The following is a 22,645-nucleotide window of genomic DNA, read 5'->3' on the forward strand; positions in this document are numbered from 1 at the left end:
CTTAAGACTATGTGTTCTGAAATTCCTATATTTGCAATTTAGTCTCTACATAGGTATTTAATGTGACATAAACAGGTTCATAAACATACTTTCCATATTTTAACAACAGAAGTTATATATATTACTAATGACAAAGAAAGTAATTCACAATCCAAATTATTCGTATAATGTGCCGTGTTAAAAACTATGGATGTATAGAAAATGCAGTATTGATGGATTTGATACTAGCTAATAATAATAGCTTCTCCCTGGATGAAGATTGTTTAAAAGAGATCATAAAAATTCAAACAAAATGTTACTTGAGTAATGATAACAGTTAAATATAGATTAAACAATGTAAAATAAAAAATTTTACGAGTTCTCCAGAATACACTCAAATCCGCTGGCAGATTAAATGGATGAATCATAAACTACGTAAACATTTACACACAACTACTACTATCAATGTTACTCCTACTGATCTTTTTAAAGATGAAAAGATTCGTAAAAATAGATGAGAGACTGTGTTCAAAGACGCAAAACTAAGCCCCGACTGTTACACTCGTAAATAGTCTGAAACAATGGTTGGCACCGAAAAACAACGTTAAGTAGCTTCCTTGTTGCAATATAAAGCAGTTTTGTCATGCCCCAAACAAATAACAAACAACACTATAATCTGTAAGACAACCGTTTAACATTTCTGGATGCTGTTTAATATAGTTTGATATAAAACACCTATAATTTTACTCATAGAGTACACACAGTAGCTAAGAATACTAGTATAATAACGAGCGCCAGGTAGAAAGATACCTGCATGAATGAAAGTAAAATGAATTGAAATTGTATTTAATCTATGCTATTAAGACAAATGTAACCTTTTAGAAAACTAAAGTTTCAATTTTCTACTCGTACAAATGTTTTAGTAAGTCGTAGGCAGCTGTACCACAACTATTAATGCCTATGCAGTTATTTCAGGTAATCGTTTTTAAAGGAATCCCGGATCATGTGTCTCTTTTATGTAACAATTTTTAACCCTGACAGTTTGTCGAGATATAACCACTTTGTCTGACACGATATTGGTGCCAAAATGTATCAACATACTTAATTTGACTCGTCTGTCGGAGTGGATCGAAGGAAACTAGCTGAGATAATAAAAAATATATAATTACTGTAGGAACTAAAATTATTTTTTTGTCGGTTACAACACATCTTCACATGGCAAAAGCTTTTCACGCTAGTCTTTGTTCCTTCGTGAATCTGAAAACAGAACTTAGACAACATCGGCAGTTATCTAGAAAATCTTTAGTATCAGAAGTTATGTATTTCAGTATTTCCGCAATGTATAGGTATATTGTTTAAGTTGTCCAACAATATATGAAGCTAGGAGATAAAATCATAGTAGGACACCCGTTGCTGGGTGCAGAATGTAATAATTATACTGTTGGTTGGAAATGCAAGTTAGAACACAGTTTGTACTATTAGTTGAATTTTGCAAGCTAGGACAGAGTGTTGTACTATTGGTTGGAGCATGGTAGTATGTTTTCTGTGGTTGGAGTTGCAACTTAGGACAGAGTCTAGTACTATCGGTTGGAGTTGCAACCTAGGACAGAGTGTAGTACTATTGGTTGGATCTGTAAGGTGGGTCAGAGTGTACTAATATTGGTAGGAGTTGCTATTTGGGAGAAGTGTACTACTGTTGGTTGGAGTTGTAGGTTAGGCAAGAGTGTAGTACTATTGGTTGGAGCTGTAAGTTGGGCAAGAGTGTACTACTATTGGTTGGAGTTGTAAGTTGGAACAGAGTGTAGTACTATTGGATGGAGCTGTAAGCTGGGACAGAGTGTACTACTGTTGGTTGGAGTTGTAGGTTAGGTCAGAGTGTAGTACTATTTGTTGGAGTTGTTATTTGGGGGAAGTGTACTACTGTTGGTTGGAGTTGTTGGTTAGGACAGAGTGTACTACTGTTGGTTGGAGTTGTTATTTGGGAGAAGTGTACTACTGTTGGTTGGAGTTGTAGGTTAGGTCAGAGTGTAGTACTATTGGTTGGAGTTGTTATTTGGGATACGTGTACTACTGTTGGTTGGAGTTGGACGTTAGGTCGGAGTGTAGTGCTATTGGTTGGAGTTTGTTATTTGGGAGAAGTGTACTACTGTTGGTTGGAGTTGTAGGTTAGGTCAGAGTGTAGTACTATTGGTTGGAGTTGTTATTTGGGAGAAGTGTACTACTGTTGGTTTGAGTAATAAACAAGTATCAGGCGACTCAGGTGGTTACTTTGGGAGGCTCGTAACTAAGCCTCATCAAATATTAACGTCCTGCATAGTGGATACCTAAGACCTATCCAGTTCACTGTATACCATTAGAAATTGTTCTTATATCTCCATACCAAATAGAATCGGTTTCATGGCAGTTTAAATAGCTTATTCAGTACTTAAAAGATTTTATCTTTCTTCGTGGACGATCGAAATAATCAAGATTACCAGTATTTTACCTTCTACCACATTAAACAAAATTATATTTAACTAAAACGAGGAAAAACTAAACCCAGGAATTGGTACAGAGTATGTTTGTTTCTCATCAAAGTTTTAGTTTTTCTTTTAATTTTTTAATGTTTGCAAACATCTTCCAATAAATTCCTAATAACTATTTAAATGATAAAAAGGTATACAGTATTTAAAGTTATGTTTAGAGATAAATAATTTAAGCAAAGGTTTGTTTTACGACTGCTAGTTTTATGTCACAGGTGTTTTATTATTTTTTAAATCATAAAAAAAGCTTTATACTTGTGCTACATAAACTTGCACTTAAATTTTACCGAATCCCCCATATAGAATATAAGCTATTTACATTTAAATGACACTGAGACACTATAACTGACGAGCAAGTATTCTAAATCTCAATTCCTTTCCTCGCAAATAGATCTGAACAATGGTTGGCACCAAGTGACAATGCTCAGACGCTCCTTCGAGCTCCGCCGCGGCGTAACGCGAATCCAATGATGACCCACCACCTATAACAAACATCCATGCATGTGAATAAAAGACACTGAAAAATAATATAATAGTGAAATTACTTTCCAATATACGATAAATCTCATAATAAGGTACCTAATAAATCTCAAAGTAAGTATTACCATTTAGACGTCCCATCTATATGGACCAGCTGTAGCAAATTTTTTGTTAAAAAAGAACGTAGTTGTATGAGCCAGTCACACAATGCGCTAGTGACTAAAACTCTATTTTCTACCTTATTTTTTGTTGCTAGCCATGTCGAGTAATAAAAGTTGCTATAGCTCACAATAAGTAATTCCATTAGTTTGAATTAGTAAAAAATATTGTGTGTTCAATAGAAATCAGTAATTTAGATCAGCACAATCTGTCGGTGGCTCACATAAACTACGACGATTATGGTAAAAAAGCTGGCTACAAATTTGACATGTGATGGAATGTCTAGGTTTTGCATAGTTTGGGTGGAAATAAAGATTTACGTCCACCGGTGAAGGTTGGGAAAAACTTATTTGGTGCTTCAAAAACCAGATACGTGATATAGAAAATGGAATTTACAAAGTAATTCGATCTGTTGATTCAATCATAGCATGTAATAACTGTGTAAAATAAAATATTACCAGTGTTCGCAGTTCAGTATTTTCCTTATTTTTGCTAATTTATTCAATTTGCCTAAAAGTGTGTTAAGGTGTTATTTAAAAACTTAAAAACATCTGCCTGTACTATATCCAAATGATTTTAGACGTATTGAAATTTACTTACCAATTTGAATAGCATAATGAACAACCTATGTGAAAACCCCACCGTGGTGAACGAGGACAGTGAAATGATCGTATGTAAAATGATCCCAATAGAAAGGTATTGAAAGCAAAGTTAACACTCAGAGGATATTATTTAAAATAGAATTATACTTAATTTGTATTAAAATGGTTCTAGTGAGTACCACATAATATGAACCAAACATCTAAGACCATTAGATATGAAAATGAAGTGATTTGAAGTCCAAGAGAGGAACAGCTATAGTATAAACGATTATTATCACTATCAAGGACTTGTATGCATATCCCTTAGTGTTTGTTTGAAGTTCAATCGCGTATTAAACACTGGTCAATTGGGTTGAAATTTGGTATGATGATAGCTTACGTTCCCGGTTAACATATAGACATATTCTGATCTCAAAAATCTTTTCGGGCTCTGCCCCAGTGGCTCTGAAGTGTCCCATGTTAACATTATGATTATTCATATTTATAAACAATTAAATTAAATAATTTAGTCAGTTGTTCAACTACCCTAAGTGGTTCTATAATATTCAATAGCATTATAAAGTTATAAAGTTTACCAACATGGTGCAGCACTATTAATTTGCTCAATTATGACAAAAGCTAATTTTGACCAAGCAGTGACAAAAAGCTGTGATACACAATGAAAACTTTTCTTTTTTTATTGTTTAGGTAGAACATTATAGCTATGGTAGATGTGCTATACTATAGTATACCGTAAATTAAAAGAACCCAATTTTCATAAACCGTGTCCTCTCCCATTGCAAAATCAAAGCACGAGTATAAAATAATAATTTTATACTTATACGCCAACCCTGTACGAAGGACGGGTACTCTGCTAGTTAATTATAGTTTTCAATACTTTGATTGATGATCCGACAAAGCAATATTATATTTTGCAATGAAATTTTACTTCCAGTTTCGATAGGTAAAAATCAGAATGCACAGTAAAAATTAGTAACTAACGGCAACCATTGACAAAGAGGATTAGCCAACGCAGCAATTCAGAGGAAGGTTCAATTCAACGATATTTTATAAATATTGCTACAGCTATACCATGGACAATAGTAAAAACAAATATATAGATATTCTTTACTTTATTTTATTCAACTGTGTGAGAGTAAAAAGGTTATAGCATTCGAGAAAAGGAACCAAATTATATATTATTTAGTAAGTACAGTAGGTGGAAGTTTTTAAACACAGCTTAAAAGAGTGCCACTATTAAACAGTTTATTTTGGCTTCAAAGCTACCGACCCCATTATGGCTCAGAAGTTACAACTATGAATTCGTCCGTCGGTAAAATGTATAACTGTACAATCATTGACTGGATATTTATGTATCCATAGTCAACTATAGAACCAACTTTAGGGTATGAAAATGTGTTTCAAGTAGGTACTGTACTCGTAAAAATTGGTATTATGTAATACTATGCACCGTTTACCTAATCTGTATATTAATAGGCAAGCATGTTTATTTAAAACCTTTTTTCTCAGCTTGTGTGCATCGTAGGGAAAATCTACGCATATACTGTTTCGTTCAAATTTATATATATATTTATATATATACGTCCGTGAACCCGATAACTTGATTAATTTGATGAAATTTGGTTTAAAGGTGTAAAGCGGGATAAACTTGAATGAGTTCGCGAACCAGCATGATCGGACCATGGGAACGGGGTTTTACGGGGGGTTTTATGGGGTAAAAATTGGGTTTTCTCACTTTTGACCCTCAAAACAGAAAATTTCTCAATTCCTCTTTAGACCCTTTTAAAAAGCGTAAAAAACAAATAATTTAGTATATAAAAGTATTTTTGTTCGGTTATTAGTAACGGAGAAAATTTAAAAAATTGTTAATTTAAAATTCCCATGTTATTCTTATGGAGAATATTGTCAAATGTTGTAGTTTGCTTGTTTTTTTATGGATATATTTTGATCAAATTTGGCAAATTTATTTATTTTGTACTAAGCTATCAATATTTTACTCAAAAACACACTTTATTAGTTTCCTTGTAGTAGCAAACCTAGGTACTCGTTAAACCTAAATGTTATTAAAATATATTTAACTGAAAATCAATTTAGCAGGAAATTCGCTTAGTCGGCAGGTTTGCTGCGGCAGGGGTATTTTAGTTACAGCGTGGGGTGAAAATAGAGAAGTCCGTACATTACATATTTTTGGTCGAGTTTTCGAACACTGGACGACATCTAGTATTAAGAAATCTACTCTGATTTTACTTTATTATTAAAAATACCCCCGCCTAAAATTAAAAATTGTTAATATTAAAAATGTTAATACATGAGTCAATAAATTAATAACTTAAAAAAAGGGTACTAAATGTTTTATTATTTATTTCATTTATTAATTAATTTATTAATTATTAATATATATATATATATATATATATATATATACTGTATATACATACATACAAATTTGAACGAATGGTGTTTTTGGCCTCTGGGGACATCAAAATGAAAAAAGTAAATCGGTCCCGGGTCTAGGTCTTACCGTGCCACCTACGGTAATAGCTACTTCCCTATAGGGAAATTCGCTAATAAAGCCAATTCCATTTTGCTATCAAAATATGGACGGTGATAAAGTACACCATGCCGAGGTTTTAAAACTGTCTTGTAGTTTTGAAAGAACATTAGTTTATTTTAAAAAATATTACAATTTTGTAAGCCACAAAGGATAGGGACTAACACCTAAAACACGCCTTCTTGGTGTGTTAATCGAGAATGGTGGATGAGGATCAACGTAGTCGGCTAAAGACGGTTCATAAAGAATGTAAAGGCAAACATTTGCTCGACAGCTTGCAACAATCAGGTCTTGACGGGGGTGTTACTATTGTATACAAGATGTTCTACCCTTAAACGTTCCACAGTTGACAGTGTAATAGGTCCATCTTACTTTTACTTTCATCAGTATTTATTAACATGTATCTGGCGAATTCCACCAAGAATGTCTTGTCAAGCTTTTACCATTTGGCTTACATTCGTTTATTATAGCTCTAAATGAGGTACAGTACTGAGTCATAAAAGCTTCCTAAGATGAGCTAAGAGCAATTGAGCAATGAACATAGGATTCAATATCCAGAATACCTGATGTGCCGTACCTATGGAATTGCGATTTTGCTAATAAAGTTTACCTACTTGTCTGACATTCTCTAAATGAGATGGTTAGTCTCTTCATATAGTAGTTTATCGAGATTCTATGCTATTACAGATATTTTGGACCACAAAATTTTGGACTACAAAAAGTCCAAAAACAAAAACTAGCCTTGACTAAAAGACTGAACCTGATCAGCACCACCTGAACTTCATGTTGGCTGAACTTGTTGAAACGGGTTATATACAATTTAAGAGAGTGAAACAATTGACAATTGGTTAATGAAGTAGACATCCCATCTATATGGAACAACTGTCACCAAATCTATCTATCTATATATTAATAGGCAAGCATGTTTCTTTAAAACCTTTTTTCTCAGCTCGTGTGCATCGCAGGGAATATCTACGCATACTGTTAGAAATATATTTGCCTGTCTGTAGATGTGCAGAATCCTTTTATAAATTAAAATAGGCTAAAAAAATAATAAAAAAATGAATTTGAAAACTTCAAAAAATTAACATGGGCCATATGGGTTGCCACGATGGTGACAAAATAACAATAGAAAAATCTAAACAAATGGAAGAAATTCCAATAACTTGTTTTATTTACAGTGTGGGGAGAAAATAGAGAAGTCTGTACATTAATTATATTTGGTCGAGTCTCGACCACAGGACGACCAATAGTTTTCATTAAAAAGTACCGTAGTTCAGTGAGCCAGTTACAGAATGCGCTGGTGTCAAAGTTTTTTATTTTCTACCTAATGTTTGGTTGCTAACATAGTTTTATTGTAATAACAATTTCTGTAGCTCACAATAAGTCGTTACATCAGTTTGACTTTGTAGAAAGTGCATGTATTCGACAGAAATCAATAATTTACAACAGCACAATATGTCAGTTGCTCACATTATCCATGACATTTTGATTGTTTTTAAACTTGCGACAGCTTCAATGGGGATGTGGTGAAACTAACTGTGCAAAAATCATCGATGTCACACACACATATAAAATCTTGCATATGCTTAAATTTCTCAAGGACCGCTTGGTAAACGTTTTAAAATATGATTTCATTGAAAATGATTATTTATAACAACGAACAAAACAAACCTAGCAATATAAATCACTGTAAGTGTGTCCAAACTTTGTGATGGCTTGATATTCAGAAAGTAATGTTAGAGATGTTTGCACTGTTCTGACAAACCTCAAAACTCAGCTCAGTAAACTTGCTCAGTACACAACTGAGTTGTATCTGGTTGTTAGACCGCTTATTTAACTTGCATCTGTAGAATTTCTTTCCATACAAAACTGTTATTTTAGTAGATTTCTTTACCTCTTTCATGCAGGTAGTATGTGGTGACTAATTTACTGCTAGCGATTCAATGCTGTTTAATGACATTACACAAGGCCCGTCTGTATGTATTACTAGCAACCTAGTTTAGTAGTTTTAAATAAATTAAACAACATTTGCACTAGTATTGATCATGAACAGATCAGTCATTTAACTTTAGGTACTTCTGTAATGGTAATACATGATTGATCGTTTGAATTTCCATTTATTTTTGTCAATTACAAATACCTTACAGATTTTAAAGTCAAAACTATCCGAAACGAGAGAGAATATGATCGCCAGGTCTCTTTTAAGATGCTCTCAGAGGGATTTGTGAGAGCTCGTTAAATACTATCTTATTCTGGCATTTCGGATTCGATAGTTATTTGATAAAACGTTAAGCCTGTTCACAAGTATGGCACTGTTAAAAACTCCTGTTGGATGAGTAAAGGAAACATTGTAAAATAGCGTGTACTTTGTTGAATTATTAGTATAAAATATTTCCCACGGAACAAACCCTATGTAGTATGTTTAATATTAAAAATAGAAGTGAATAACTGCTAAGTGACTTTACTATGTATAAATGCCTTAAAATCTAAGAGAAAACTAGGTCACCTACCTAGCATATTTAGACACAAATCTATATTTATATTTGCATTTGGTTTCGGGAGTCAAGTATTAGTGCTAATCGGGCGTAGCTGACAATCGTATCGTATTATGAGGTCTCGCTCAAAGGAATTGTAAACAAAACTGTCGACTCTGTTGGACGACAGCCAGCGATGCCCTCTGTGGACGGAAAACAACGCGACAAGTTGGCCATCGGCGTCGATGCGCTCTGTGGACAGAAAACAACGCGACGTAAGTTGGCCATCGGCGGCGATGCGCTCTGTGGACGAAAAACAACGAGACATAAGTTAGCCATCGGCGGCGATGCGCTCTGTGGACGAAAAACAACGCGAATAGTTAGTAATCGGCATCGATGCGCTCTGTGGATGGAAAACAACGAAACATAAGTTGGCCATCGGCGTCGATGCCCTCTGTGGAGGAAAACAATGTGACAATTTGGGCATCGGCGTCGATGCGCTCTGTGGACGGAAAACAACGCGACATAAGTTGGCCATCGGCATCGATGCGCTCTGTGGAAGGAAAACAACGCGACATAAGTTGGCCATCGGCGGCGATGCGCTCTGTGGACGGAAAACAACGCGACATAAGTTGGCCATCGGTGGCGATGCGCTTTGTGGACGGAAAACAACGCGAATAGTTTGTAATCGGCGTGGAATCGCTCTAAAGATTGAAAACAACGAAACATAAGTTGGCCATCGGCGTCGATGCGCTCTGTGGACGGAAAACAACGTGACATAAGTTGGCAATCGCCGCCGATGCGCTCTGTGGACGGAAACAATGCGACAAGTTGGCCATCGGTGTCGATGCGCTAGTTGGGACTGAAAATAGTAAGGTTATTGGCACTTGGCAGTATTGTCTGCGTCAAGAGAAAAATACTAAACATGGGGCTATAGTTGAAATTTCTGTCTGTGAATAATTATAAACCTTGCTTTCCACTGTTTTGATCCTATCTGTGGAAACATAGAAACTGTTGAGGTCGATCCGTGGAATCAAAGAAGCCATCGTGGGGAGTTTTAACCTATTAAAGTCAGGTGGAAATATAGGAACTCATGCGGAGACCTTTAACAATCTTTTTTATCATCGATAAGGAAAGTGAAATGTTTGAGTTAATTTCTTTTCTAATTTAAAAAGAACATACGATGTGTCAGTGTACTGTTGTATAGTTACTACGATTGCCCAACAGCTTTACCTTGTTGTTCTGAGCATCATAGTACCGACAGTTTAGTTTTTAATTATTTTTGTATTGATCTATCTAATAAGGATTTAGTCAGATCTAAAAGTACGGGTAATAATAAAGCACGTCAAGTCTGTGTATAGTGTATGCATTTCACCATACTGCCGATTTTCTTTGTTAACAGTCAACTTAGTATATCAACCCATGCTCACCAGGCCAAGAGAGTGATGTCCGTTTGTTAGAGAGTTAGACCGAGTTAACGCATCAACACAAGTTTCACTGTGAACTGGTAATTGCTAACAAGTTTGCGGAGCTGTTTGTTACTCCGCTCCCTCTTGCGTGGATGTTAAGTTTTGACATTGTACAATCCAATGTTAACATTACCAGAGAGTAATGTCTAGGGAGACGGCATTTACTTATATGTACGGGTATATATGAGTTTTTTTATTTACTACGCCAATGGAATTTTAAGCATCAATCAAGTTAGATTAATCGATTAAAAGGTAAAGTGGTCCAAATCCATTAAAGTGTTGTGTATATGCCGGGATGCTAAGCACTAGGCTAGCAACACATCCAATTCAATGGCTCTTCTACGTTCTTTGTACAATAAATTCAATAATTTAATTAGTTTTTAACCATCCATGAGCGTAAAAAAGACAAATATATATTTGGGAAAATCCAACATGTATCACTAGTAAAAAATAAAAAAATAACAGTTGGTTATAACAAAATCATTAGTTGCCTTGCCATAAAAAAATTGTTTCAATGTACAGATCAATTTTCAAATTTTTATCTCATGGATATCTGTATGGATGCTTATACAGAATGTTGAAGTTAAATGAACTCTATGTCATTATTTCATCTATGAACAATTGTGAGAATGGATAAGAATAAAGACTAAATTCACGTTGTACCTATAAATACCTCGAGGCTGAAACGTTTAAGGCTTTAGAGGCCATAACATTTTTCATATCGCTACTAAAAATGGTTAGTAAGATATAAAGTAGTGATGTTTTGTTATCTTTACGTTTTAAGGAAGTACCTTCAAAGCTTACAACCGTGCTAGGTGGTAATGCAAACGCATTTCAGCAAACTCTAATTTTATTTATATAGATGTACTCTATAACCCTGTAAGGTACTGTATTATCTATTGATCAAATTAACACAAGTATTGATGGAGGAACATTTGCTATTCAATAGTATAAGTATACTGTTTTTAATTGGTCTAGGAGGGAGGTAGAATATATATAGCAAGTTTATGGCAAGGAGGAAATTAAAAATGTACCACCTCATTCACAAGGTGATGCCCCGCCTTAGGGGTGTGTCAACAGTCCCACGCAGTCAAAGGTGGCCAAAACATGAGGTGAAAATAAGGTCGTCCTCAAAATAAACCTTCATGATGAATAAAAATACTGCGTTAATAGTATATATTTTTAGAAAATCCACAGAGTAAATTAAGTTTGTATGCAATCAAAAATTCCTTTGAAGTAAAGAAATAATTAATTCAGGCCGTGGGCAGTTTTAATTATTTTATATACTAGCTGTCATCTGAAACATTTTTTTTCTAAATCAAGTGATAGAATAGTTATTTGTGGAAAATAATGTCATTCTTTCAATACAATGGTGTACAAACAAAAAATCGTAAACAGTTTCTAAAAATAAGGCGAACATGTACAAAAAAGCAAAATGTTCAGCATAGTAGTAGGTAAAGTAAAATGCTGAAGAATTAGCTGTTTTGAAAACTAAATAAGTGTACAAAATCACATGTTTTTTTAAAAAAAACTAGAAGAAACACCACTTTGTATGACAATATAGACAATAATAATTTACTACCACCGTAATAAGACGATATGTAAAATATTGTGAAAACTCATCCCTATATACGGAGTAAACCCGAGTTTTCCATTTTCCATCCACAACCACGCAGCAGACTTTACGAATCCGTCGTCTGTAATGAGCAGTTAAGTCAGCCGTGCCCTCAACTTCCGCAACTAAGGACTAAAACTCTCATTAGCCTTTATCAGACTCCTTTGGTGACATTCACTGACATTAGCCGCTCCTCGTTACATCAGGGGACAAAGAGATTTATTGTTACTATCGCAGAGCTGATTTCTTTTGTTGAAAGATGAACAATTAGGTAGATTGTGATGAGATTATGAACGTCAGCAGCAGTTACAACTAGTATAATATGTACAATGAATATGCTCATAGTAAAAAGGAAAAACGAAAAAAAACTCAGTGAACATGAAAATTCAAATATGAGATCATGTGGAGAGCTCGATATTATCATGCACTGCATGAGGATCTTTTTGTTTTCAAATTTTCACGTGAATATTTTGAAACTTTTAATTAAAAATGATTGATTTCTATACCTAGGAGTACGCTCTGAAGTCACGTATGAGAATGAACAAAGACATTTTTATACATACGAGGGCTATTCTCATTGTATCAATTTTTTTGCTAAATTTAAAGTTGGTGCAATTTGTTCTTATATTACAGTTTTCTTTTCAACACACTTTATATTTGTTAAATTCACAAACGGGGCCAATTTATTCTCATGATAACTACTATTTTTAAATTGTTTTGTTAGAATGACATTTAAAATACTCACGACCGTCACTCTTTTCTTAAATTTTATTAATTTCATAATAATAAATGATTATGACTTCAAATGAAGAAAAATGTATGATATGAATACATAGTATTACTTACCAGGAGTATAAATTGAAATTATTTATGGGAACGTTGATTTTTTTTTAGACTTTGTGTGTAATTTTGAATTGGACCGAAAATGAACTATAGTTTTTTTAAATGGCAGGTTTCCAGGTATGTATATTATTTGTATATTAAGTTCTGTGAGTAAAATATCAGTTTAAACTTAAAACCCATGGTCATAAACTTTTTTTATTTCTATAACTAATTATTAAAAAAATAAAATATGATGCGTGACGGTTGTGAACTGCGTGTGACGGTTGTGAGCTGTGTGTGACGGTCGTGAAAATATCAAGACATTATCAGCTCAACAAATTTTACATATGACTAAAAAGCATAAAAATGGTTTAAAAAAATAAAAAACAACATATACCAAAATTGAAAACTGTTTTAATTTAAACTTGCTTTATTTGTAGGTACATCAACATTTCAATAAACATTAGATGTTTTTGCCAAGTCTTGAAAAATATAAATGCCTCGATGCATTTTAAAGTTTGTCAGCGTTTGAATAATGTCTTTAATGTTTACCGATGCAATGTCATCATTTTGAGGAAAAACAAATTTTTCTCCAACTGTTTTTCTGAGAAACTTGACCTCATAGTCACCATCTTTATATTTTTGAATAACCTCGCCAATGTAAAATTTCACGATCTTGTTTAATGGAAACCGCACAAGGACAAAGTCACCGGTGGAGAGATCATTAACTTCATCTGAAGGTAATTCGCAAGGCGTAACCACCGATGGATTTTGGACAGTTTCATTGTGATCGTCGTCATCTGAATATACATCATGATAGCTGAGCCTCTCTCGTCTGCAAGTTGCAATAGAAGTTTCTGTCCGTGGAATACCTACAACTTAAGTTAAGGAAAACCTAAAATTGCATCAAATATTTTAACAATTTGAACAAGGTTTTAAATTAGTTTTACTGTTATCGGAGTTAGAAAACCCATAGCAACCAAGTTACTAAAAAATATAAATCTTAGCAAAGCGTGAATACAAAATTGTTTGTCCAACCTTTAGTTAATTGTTAAATATTTTAGTATATTTTCAAAACAACAAAATTTAAACCAATCAAATTATGTAAGAACCATAAGATAATATAATATTCATAAGAAAAGTATTTTAATAAAAGGATACTGGTAGAAGGCGCAGAATCGGCAGCTTCAGTTATTAGGCTATGGTAGCTCGTCATTTGGTGAGGGCACTTTGATTTATTTCTACAAATTATGCAGGACAAAAACCTACAATCTAATCCAGTTCCATCTGGGGAATTCCAAACAATTTGATGCAACTTCAATGTGTCTTTAATGGCCCGTAAATGAACTAACTTAGGTTTCAAAATAGAATCAACACTCTTCATTTTGGCCTCATCTACTTCCAAAACTTGTATTTTTAAGTTGCTTACAGCGGTCATGAACTGTTCTAAATTTGACACATCTTTTCCCATATTAACTGCTGAGTCCGCGGTTCTCTTTATAGTTCCGCCAACTCCGTCTGCAACACTTTTGCCGTGACCAGCCTCACTAAAATTGTACGAAGCTTTTTCGAACCCGAAGTGCTCCATATAATAACTGAACAAGTACATATTACTTTTGTTCCTGTATTGTTTAGTCGGCCCATCACTAATAATGTGCACTCTGCTTACATTCTCATAATTTTGTTTTATTTCCATAAATATTGGATAAAGGTGAGCCCATATAGCTGCTGCGTCATGTCTATTACATGAAGATACTGTACAAAATGTTCTTACTTTCATTATTGATTTGTCGTTGGATGTGACTTTAACAAAGTAAGCTCCAGTGTGTAGTGTAAGTTGTTCATTAGAGGCGCCAAAATGACGACTCTGGACCTCGCTAGAGTACTTCAACTGGTAATTTTCTGAAAAATCAAATACAACAAAAACTTCGTCATCATTTAAGTTTGTTCTACAGTACTTAGAAAACTTGTTCTGATTGTAAACTCTAAACTTATGAGTCATGAATAAAAGGATCTGAGAACATAATTTCTCTTTCAACTCTTCTAGTGTACAAAATATTTTAACTTTTCTCGTAACTTTTACCATCCTTTTTACCCCATTTTTCACACGCTCCTCTGTAACATTTTTCCACTCAAAATGATGGATTTTAGAGTCCCACTCAGTATCACAGTTTTCATTGAAGGCAATTTTTGTTGACTTGCACGTATCACATTCTCTATATACACAAGTTTTATTAGTTACACTGCAACAAATACTACTAACAAGATCATTCATATTGGAGTGATTTATCAGTTTGTACTGTTTACATTTCTGAAACAGGAAGAAAAAGTTTTCGTGATACTTGCACATGCAGGTGTCTCTCTTGTTGGCAGGTCTTTGAATTACCCAAAAAGGCTTGAAGCGACAAAAATGTGGATATGATATCTGAATATGTTTTGTAGATACAAACTTTTTGTGCAAAACCTGTAAGGTTTCTGATAAATATCTTATCTGCTTTTTTATTTTCTTCTTTGTAATAGTGTCCTTTCGACCTGGTGTACAATATGAATTTTCATCGTCCGTAAGAAAAGTATGGACTTCTTTTTTGAGATTAGGTTTAGGCTGTTTCTTTTCTTGTTTTTTTGTCAACACTGTTGATTTATCTGTTTTCTTCTGACTGTTTTCATTTTTCAGTAATCTAGTATGTTTCTTTTTCCATTTTTCGGCAATTTTACATTGGTCCTTAAGTTTCTTTTCCAATTTTTCAATCTTCTTTCTGTACTTTTCCCTACTTTTTCGAAGTCTCTTTTTTCTTTGAACTCTTTGAACTTGAGGTTCATTCAATGCCTCAGAAATTGGAGAATTTGGAGGTGAATTTTCATCCATAACACTTGTCAAATGTTGCTGTTGACGCTTCTTTAAGGCATGCTTATGGTATCGCTTTCTCCACTCCGCTCTTTGTTTTCTTTTTCCTCTTTCGCTTAAATCATTTATACTTTTTATTTGTTTCAATGCCCTTCGTTTTCGACTTCGTTCTCTTTCCTTTTCCTTCATCATTTCATATTTTTCCGGATTTTCGCGGATCCTTAATCGTTCCTTTCTTTTTCTTTCTGCTGCAGCTTTTCTTTTGCTTTCGCTTGTAGGGTTCGCCTTTTTTTGCTTACCATTTTTTTTACACTTTTGACTATCCATTGTCTTGTTACTGTACGTTATTATTCCTGCGAAAACCAATAAAATTTCAAAATTGATTCAAAAATTGATCTTTATAATAAAAACTTTTTAATTTATACATTTTTTATTTTTAGTTTATTGTAATGTCCTGCGAAAACCAATAAAATTTCAAAATTGATGCAAAAATTTATCTTTATAATAAAAACTTTTTAATTTTTTAATTTATACATTTTTTATTTTTAGTTTATTGTAATGGGTCAGTAAATTACGTAGAGAATTTCACTTAGAGTAAAAAAAAAACTATCCATACTCACTTTGAATGGAATCCTTCAAAATTTACAAACAATACACTTTACTACTTTTACATAAAAATAGAATTGGGTTTAGTTTATACGTTTTCTGCAATGGAGATGTTTGATGTCAAAGCTAAGTGATTAAAAAACCAAACTCGCAAAATCAAATAAGGTTTACCCATTTTTTGATTACGGTACCTCTGATGCATTCAATGTTATTTGTAGTTGCCTTAATTTTAACATTAAATTAAAGTTAATAAAAATTGAAAATTAAACTTCTAACGGATCTAATATTATGTATAGTATGGTTTCATAAAATAAATAAATGTATTATGAATGTATTTACATTCCAACACTCACATCCGTCACACTACACTCACGACCGTCGCATAATGGGTGTGACGGTCGTGTGACGGTTGTGAGTGTGACGGTCATGAGGACGCTGCAATAATTCAATATTTATAGCTAAAAATGGACCTAACCTGAATCGCCATTTTGACAGATCAGTTGTGCACATCTGAAAACAATGAAATATCGAGCCCAGCTGATTCAATTCAGAATAATGCATTCGTAAACAGTGTGACGGTTGTTAGGAATAGAAAGTACAGAGAAGCAAACTTACCTTTATGATGTTAACTGATAAATAATTCATTAATAATGAGGTTTTAAAACACATCACAAATTATGGCGACACTCCACAACACAACTGAAGGCAACTGCAAACTACCACTAGCGCTTCTGGTGGTTTATTTTTAACTAACTAGTAACTGTGACGGTTGTGAGATCAAACTGAGGGACAAGAGAAAACAGACGTTTTTCAGAATAACTTGGTAGTATTAAAATCTTGTAACCATGACTGTTTGTTTTTAAATATATTTGTCATGCATTCCTAGTAATAAATGCGTAAATTATAGAGTAAGTACTTCAATAAGTTCATTGACATTTCAAACTATTTGATAGGGACACGTGACGGTCATGAGTTTATAAGCCTTTTTAGGCCAGTACAAAGTGAAATTAAATATATATTCATAAATAGATAATACTAGTAAACTTAAACGGGTTTTTAAAGCATTTATACACTAAAAATGTTGATTTTGATGTATTATTTCCAAGTTAAGTCGAGCTGGACAGCGAAAAATTACTGTGATGAGAACAGCCCACGAATATGTTATTTAACTGTAGGCCTAACCACATTCATGTCAGTGCATGAGGATATCTTAGTTTTCAGATGGTCACGTGAATATATTTAGACTTTTAATTGAAAAGGATTAATTTCTATAATTAGAATCCACCTCAAATGATTCAATATTGTATTGTTCTTTCTCTCTATAACATTGCCCGAGTTAGTTAGCAAAACAAGCATCACAGTGGAGTGTACAGTCTATTTGCTTTCCAGAACCCACAAACCTTGTGCACTATGGTTATAACCAACCCGCTTAGAACTCTTGTTCTGCAGCTGATCTTTGCCCGATATACTGCTAGATTTAGTATTTCTAAAGTTAAGGTTGATTTATAAAAATACATTTCAGTTGTGTTATCGTTATTTGTATCTTTATACTAATTCGTTCTTAAACATAGTTAAAAAATTAAATTTTGTATACTATTCTTATCCTGGTCTCCCGATCAATTTGTAAACATTAAAACGATTATAAAATTAACTAGAGACTTTGGGTTTAGTATAACTACCCCGTTTGACTTCATAAGTATTAATAAAACTATTGATTAGTTAGGTTGAGCTGAAATAAACAAAACAGAATACAGTAATACAAACAAATAACCACACCTGATTTTAATAAGGTATTAAATTGTAAGCATAACAAACAAATAAGTACAGCTGAGGTATTTTTATTAACATTACGTATAATGAAAGTTCCCTTTAGAAAGGAATTGCGACCTTAAAGGACTATTTATGAAATAATGGATTGGTTTGCGTAAGGTTTCTTGTCATGACGAACATTTTAAGTATATGGTTTATGGGGGTCTGACTTGTAGTTTCTTAAAAGCTAATGGGTACTTTGGGCTTTATGGATGTCGTTTCCTAAAATTAGAAGTTTGGTATTACAAAATCATTAACTGTTATGTGTAATTAATTATTGTAAGTGCATATTTTAATAGTGTTTAAATATACAGTATATTAACTACTGAATGTAATTCCAAAATTCCTGGATCAACTATATTATTGGCATATCGGGTGAGCCCTATAAAATATTGATTAAAGGTATATTTCGTTTTGAAAATAACATCTGTACATATAATTCATATTGTTAAGTTTAAGTTCTTTTACAAATCCACTTTTATTTTCACCCTACTGACCTACTGAAGTACTGTGTTTATCACTAGAGATGAAAGACTAGTGCATGGAACAAAAATAAACGAGAGTGCATTGGAGAAAAGAGGCGATCGTGCAGATGTAGCGGGTTCGTTAACCCACACGTGAGTTAGAGCTTTCGTATTATGCATATTACTAAGCGTATAATTTCAGTTAGCAAACAATTGAAATATCCCTTTCCAGGGAGAGATTTGAAAAGTGTCATCTATTTAAAAGTTACTAAAAATAAAAAAAAAATTATCTAATTTTTTCTAAGCACTGCATCACCAAGGCTTTGGGGTCAAGCTATGCACTTAAACATACCTTTGACTATTCCCCATGTTAAATTTGTTGCCAGTTTTTTAAACCCAAACCGCCGTAGTTGATGTGAGCCACATACAGATTGTGCTGATATCTGTCGTATACACAATCTTTTTTTACCAATTCAAACTAATGGGAAGGCTTATTTTGAGCTATAGCAACTGTTATGACCCATCAACTTGGCCAGCAACAAAAAATAAGGTGGAAAATAGAGTTTTAGTCACTAGCGCATTCTGTGACTGGCTTACACAACTATAAATAATAGCAAAACGATATTTTGATATAATAGCAAAAGATTGGCTACAGCAGGTCCATATAGATGGGGTGTCTACTTCAGTATCCAATAGTCAATGGTAATACTAACCAACGGAAAATGATCTGTGTATGACTTAATGCCCGAGTTTCAGCCTAGTCACATGACCAACCAAGACTGTCCGCACATTTCCGCATTTCCCTGAGTCGGTGAAGAGGCGCATCGGCAGAACCCTGGATACAGTGAATTTTGCCTGGATGTTTAGTTTAACATAGTTCAATCCTTACGTTTCCTTAATGGCCAATATTTTCTGAGCTTTACCAAAATGATCAATTATGATTTAATCATTAGATTTTTGTACTCTTCCTTCGAACTGAGTTTTGGGCAAATGTAATTACGGTGGACTCTCACAGATTCGTCAGATTTCGGCTGAAAACTTATGGAAATCATAAGGAATGGAAACTTAAAAGCCCCAATTAATTAATTAATTTCTCAAGTCCACTTTTAAAGATTCTGATGCTGACTAACTTTCTTTATAACGGTTTAAATGTAAACAGTTGCATCAGGCGAATCTTTAACCACAGTCAGAATGTAAACAAGAGACAACAAGCTAATCAACGTGGATTTTAAAGGATATTTATTGGTATTGTGACCTGATTGAGATAGATAAATAACTCTTTGTGATATAGATCTACAGTAAAAATATGTTCTATTCATCTATTAGTAGGCTCACTCTCTCGAACAAACACATTTGTAAACAATAAGTGGGTATTTCAATATTCGTTTTGACTCAGAATCGAGTTTCGGGCCCTACTAAGACTTTGCGCACGAGTCAAACTAGTGTTCTTTGTAGTACCTACTGAAGTTAACATTTTAAATGTACATATCGTTGAAATTTGGTATATGGTATAATTATTAAAATGTATTTGTTTTGATAAAACATAAATTTGCGATTATTAGCTTGAAAAGACATAACAACTTTCTCACTTTCTCTTGATATAATAATAAAAAAAAACATAAGCAACCAAAAACACATACACATATGCTCCCATGTTATTCTTAATAATCTCCCATTCATCGTAATTTATAGGCTCAGTCATTTTATCAAATTAAGCTGTTGTTTGTAATATTAATGTTTTTAGTAGAAGAATATCGCCCGTTGATGTGTTAATTTCTTTCACCCACTTAACTGATGTGGATAAAGGTTCCATAGGAGGATTATTATTCATAGTGTATATATTATGAGACAACGCTACAACTAGGTGATCGCTAGTTGTTTGTTTTCAACATATCCAGTAGTGTGTTTCAACTAGAATCCCAACTAAAGTCTGTTGAAAATTTCCCAACTACTGGAGTGTCCGACATGCAAACATTCGGATTATACACGTTCCTCCATACAGTTATTACTTCCAAACCCAATCAATAGCTATTTTACCCTCGAAATGGGCTAAGTAGAGTAGACAACTCCTAGTTTTTCTAGAGCTCGTCGCTCACCAATGTGTATGTATAATTTTACTGTATACTAAATGATTACGCAGATAATCAATGAGATGGCTCTCAGTCAACAATGCAATGAATTGACTCGCGTCAACCGATCCCCTTGAGAAATCAACCTTTTGTATGTTGCTAGGGCTTCTTTTCATTACTTAGGATAATGTATTTCTCGTTTTCTCTCTTTTAATATTTTATCACCGATTTGTTCAGCAAATGCATGAGTATAATGAGTGACAACGACATACAATACATTATCTGAGTGTATACCTCCAGTAAAAACCTACGCGTCGTAAGTATTCGTAAGGATTTCTCAAAGATCATTGCCGCGCTGCGCCGCCGGCAGAATCTTATGTTTAATTCAAGGCCCATCTGAGGAGCGGCCTAGAGGCGTAAACATAGTGAGTGCTTTACTACCTGTGGCTCTCTATATCTACCTTCTTTCTCTTTCCATAGCTTGCTCTTAGTTTAAAGATTGTCTAAGATACACTGATTAAGTATGTTTAGCATATTGCAAGTTGATAAAGCTGAGATAACTTTAAGAATTTAAAAAGCGAGATAACCTTTTTAAGTGATATTTTAGGAAGCAGTTATCTTATAGTGGAATCTGCGATTAATGTTGAACACAGAGTATTTTGACGGTCTTGATTTTAGGTTGGTTTAGTCACAAACACGTTAAAAACAAATTTACCAGTCATAGTTACCCTTAGTTCATAATAGTTTATCCATTCAAGTTTCTATCAACTTTGATATAATACCCGTCTTAAATATCATGTGTAAACTATTTTGTTGTTATGTAAGCGTCGTCAACACCGTGTAATGAGTTAATAAAGTTAATTTTACCCTTGAAATTTAAAGAATTATATTATGTTTAAGCCAAACCAATGTCTTGTTGTACCAACAGTATGAGACGTCGACTTAGACAACACTTTATCCAGTTGGGTAGGAATCTACCTTAATCATTTGAAAATTTTGTTTTTATACTTCTTGTTCTTTTAGAAATGCTTTGATGTGATTAAATAGTGAACAGAGAGAAAATTAATCATCTATTCTTTACAAAGTCATTGATGTATGTTTATGTTCATAATTATATTTTAGATATAGTACAGTAAAACAGTTGAACAAGCACAAACGTAAATAATCATGCAGGAAACAATCAATTTAAACTTTTAGCCTACTATATATTTGATTCCATAAATTATCTGACTGAGTGACAAACCCAGGAACTGTCCGCTTTTGGATTTCGAATCTGATAACTGAGTTTGCAGGTTCTAAAAGCCGAGTTTGCAGCACTCAGTAACTCTAGACTTTCCAACTGCCTGAATGAACAGGATTGGATTGAAATCAAGCATACAGCCGAGTAACAAACTATTCTCTTTTTATTTGATTATCCTATTTTCATTATATTGAATTTTAGGCCTACCGTTTCAGTATTTTATAGCCTTAAATGTTCTTTTTTATGTCCGTGTACGTGTTTGTGTTTTGTTTATCTATTTATTATCTATTGACGACCTTCGAATTAAGCGAGAAGACATCTTATAACTGCCTGAAGATGACTCCAATGTGAGTTGAAACCGGTAGCAACTCAGCTACAAACAAGATCGCATAAATGCAGGTATTTTAAACCAATTTATATCCTATTTTGATTATGATTAATACCATCGACGTTATAATTCGACAATTTTATAGTGCACGTAGTCGACATTATTTTGAATACTATTACATTTTATATAGTTACAAAAATGTACTAAGTGGTTATGGAAGTAGTGTGATGACATCAATGTGGGTTATCATTAAGGCTGCCGTACGGTTGAATTTATTCGTGAATTTTGACAAGCTTATGAAACTATTTCAGTTTAAATTGATGGTTTCAGCTTTCATAAGTTCCATGTCTAATCCCGTTCACACCTTCATTGTGATAGCTTACGATTTCGCCGTTATTCTAATTATTTTAAACAAGTACTTAACCATGTTATTAAATTAATCGTGTTTAGATATACCATTTAAATGTATATATTTTACCCAAAATTACTTTAACTCACCGCTGTAGCCATTGAAACCAAAGTAGGGGTTTGGCCAAGGCAACAATGAGCCTACAATATTCTCGGTCTTCGGCTTGCTCCCCAGTTACACTTACTACTCTACTTATTAC

General features: G+C 33.6%; 1 protein-coding gene and 1 long non-coding RNA gene across 2 annotated transcripts in view; one reads left to right on the plus strand and one right to left on the minus strand.

Annotated features, from left to right (window-relative positions):
• The window catches only part of LOC128988591 (uncharacterized), a 204,678-nt gene that overhangs the window by 83,770 nt on the left and 98,263 nt on the right, over positions 1-22,645 (plus strand). The window lies entirely within an intron of this gene.
• Positions 13,119-16,819, minus strand: LOC128988588 (uncharacterized). Its single transcript, XM_054410000.1, has 3 exons — positions 16,743-16,819; positions 13,838-15,874; positions 13,119-13,548 (listed from the first exon to the last, which is right to left on the minus strand). The coding sequence occupies exons 2-3, from the start codon at positions 15,846-15,848 to the stop codon at positions 13,130-13,132; spliced, it is 2,430 nt and encodes an 809-aa protein (XP_054265975.1). The 5' UTR covers positions 15,849-15,874; positions 16,743-16,819; the 3' UTR covers positions 13,119-13,129.

Source organism: Macrosteles quadrilineatus, unplaced genomic scaffold (genome assembly GCF_028750875.1).
Source record: "Macrosteles quadrilineatus isolate MER2022 unplaced genomic scaffold, UCM_ALF_1.0 Scaffold_1__1_contigs__length_201487025, whole genome shotgun sequence".
NCBI classification, from domain to species: domain Eukaryota; kingdom Metazoa; phylum Arthropoda; class Insecta; order Hemiptera; family Cicadellidae; genus Macrosteles; species Macrosteles quadrilineatus.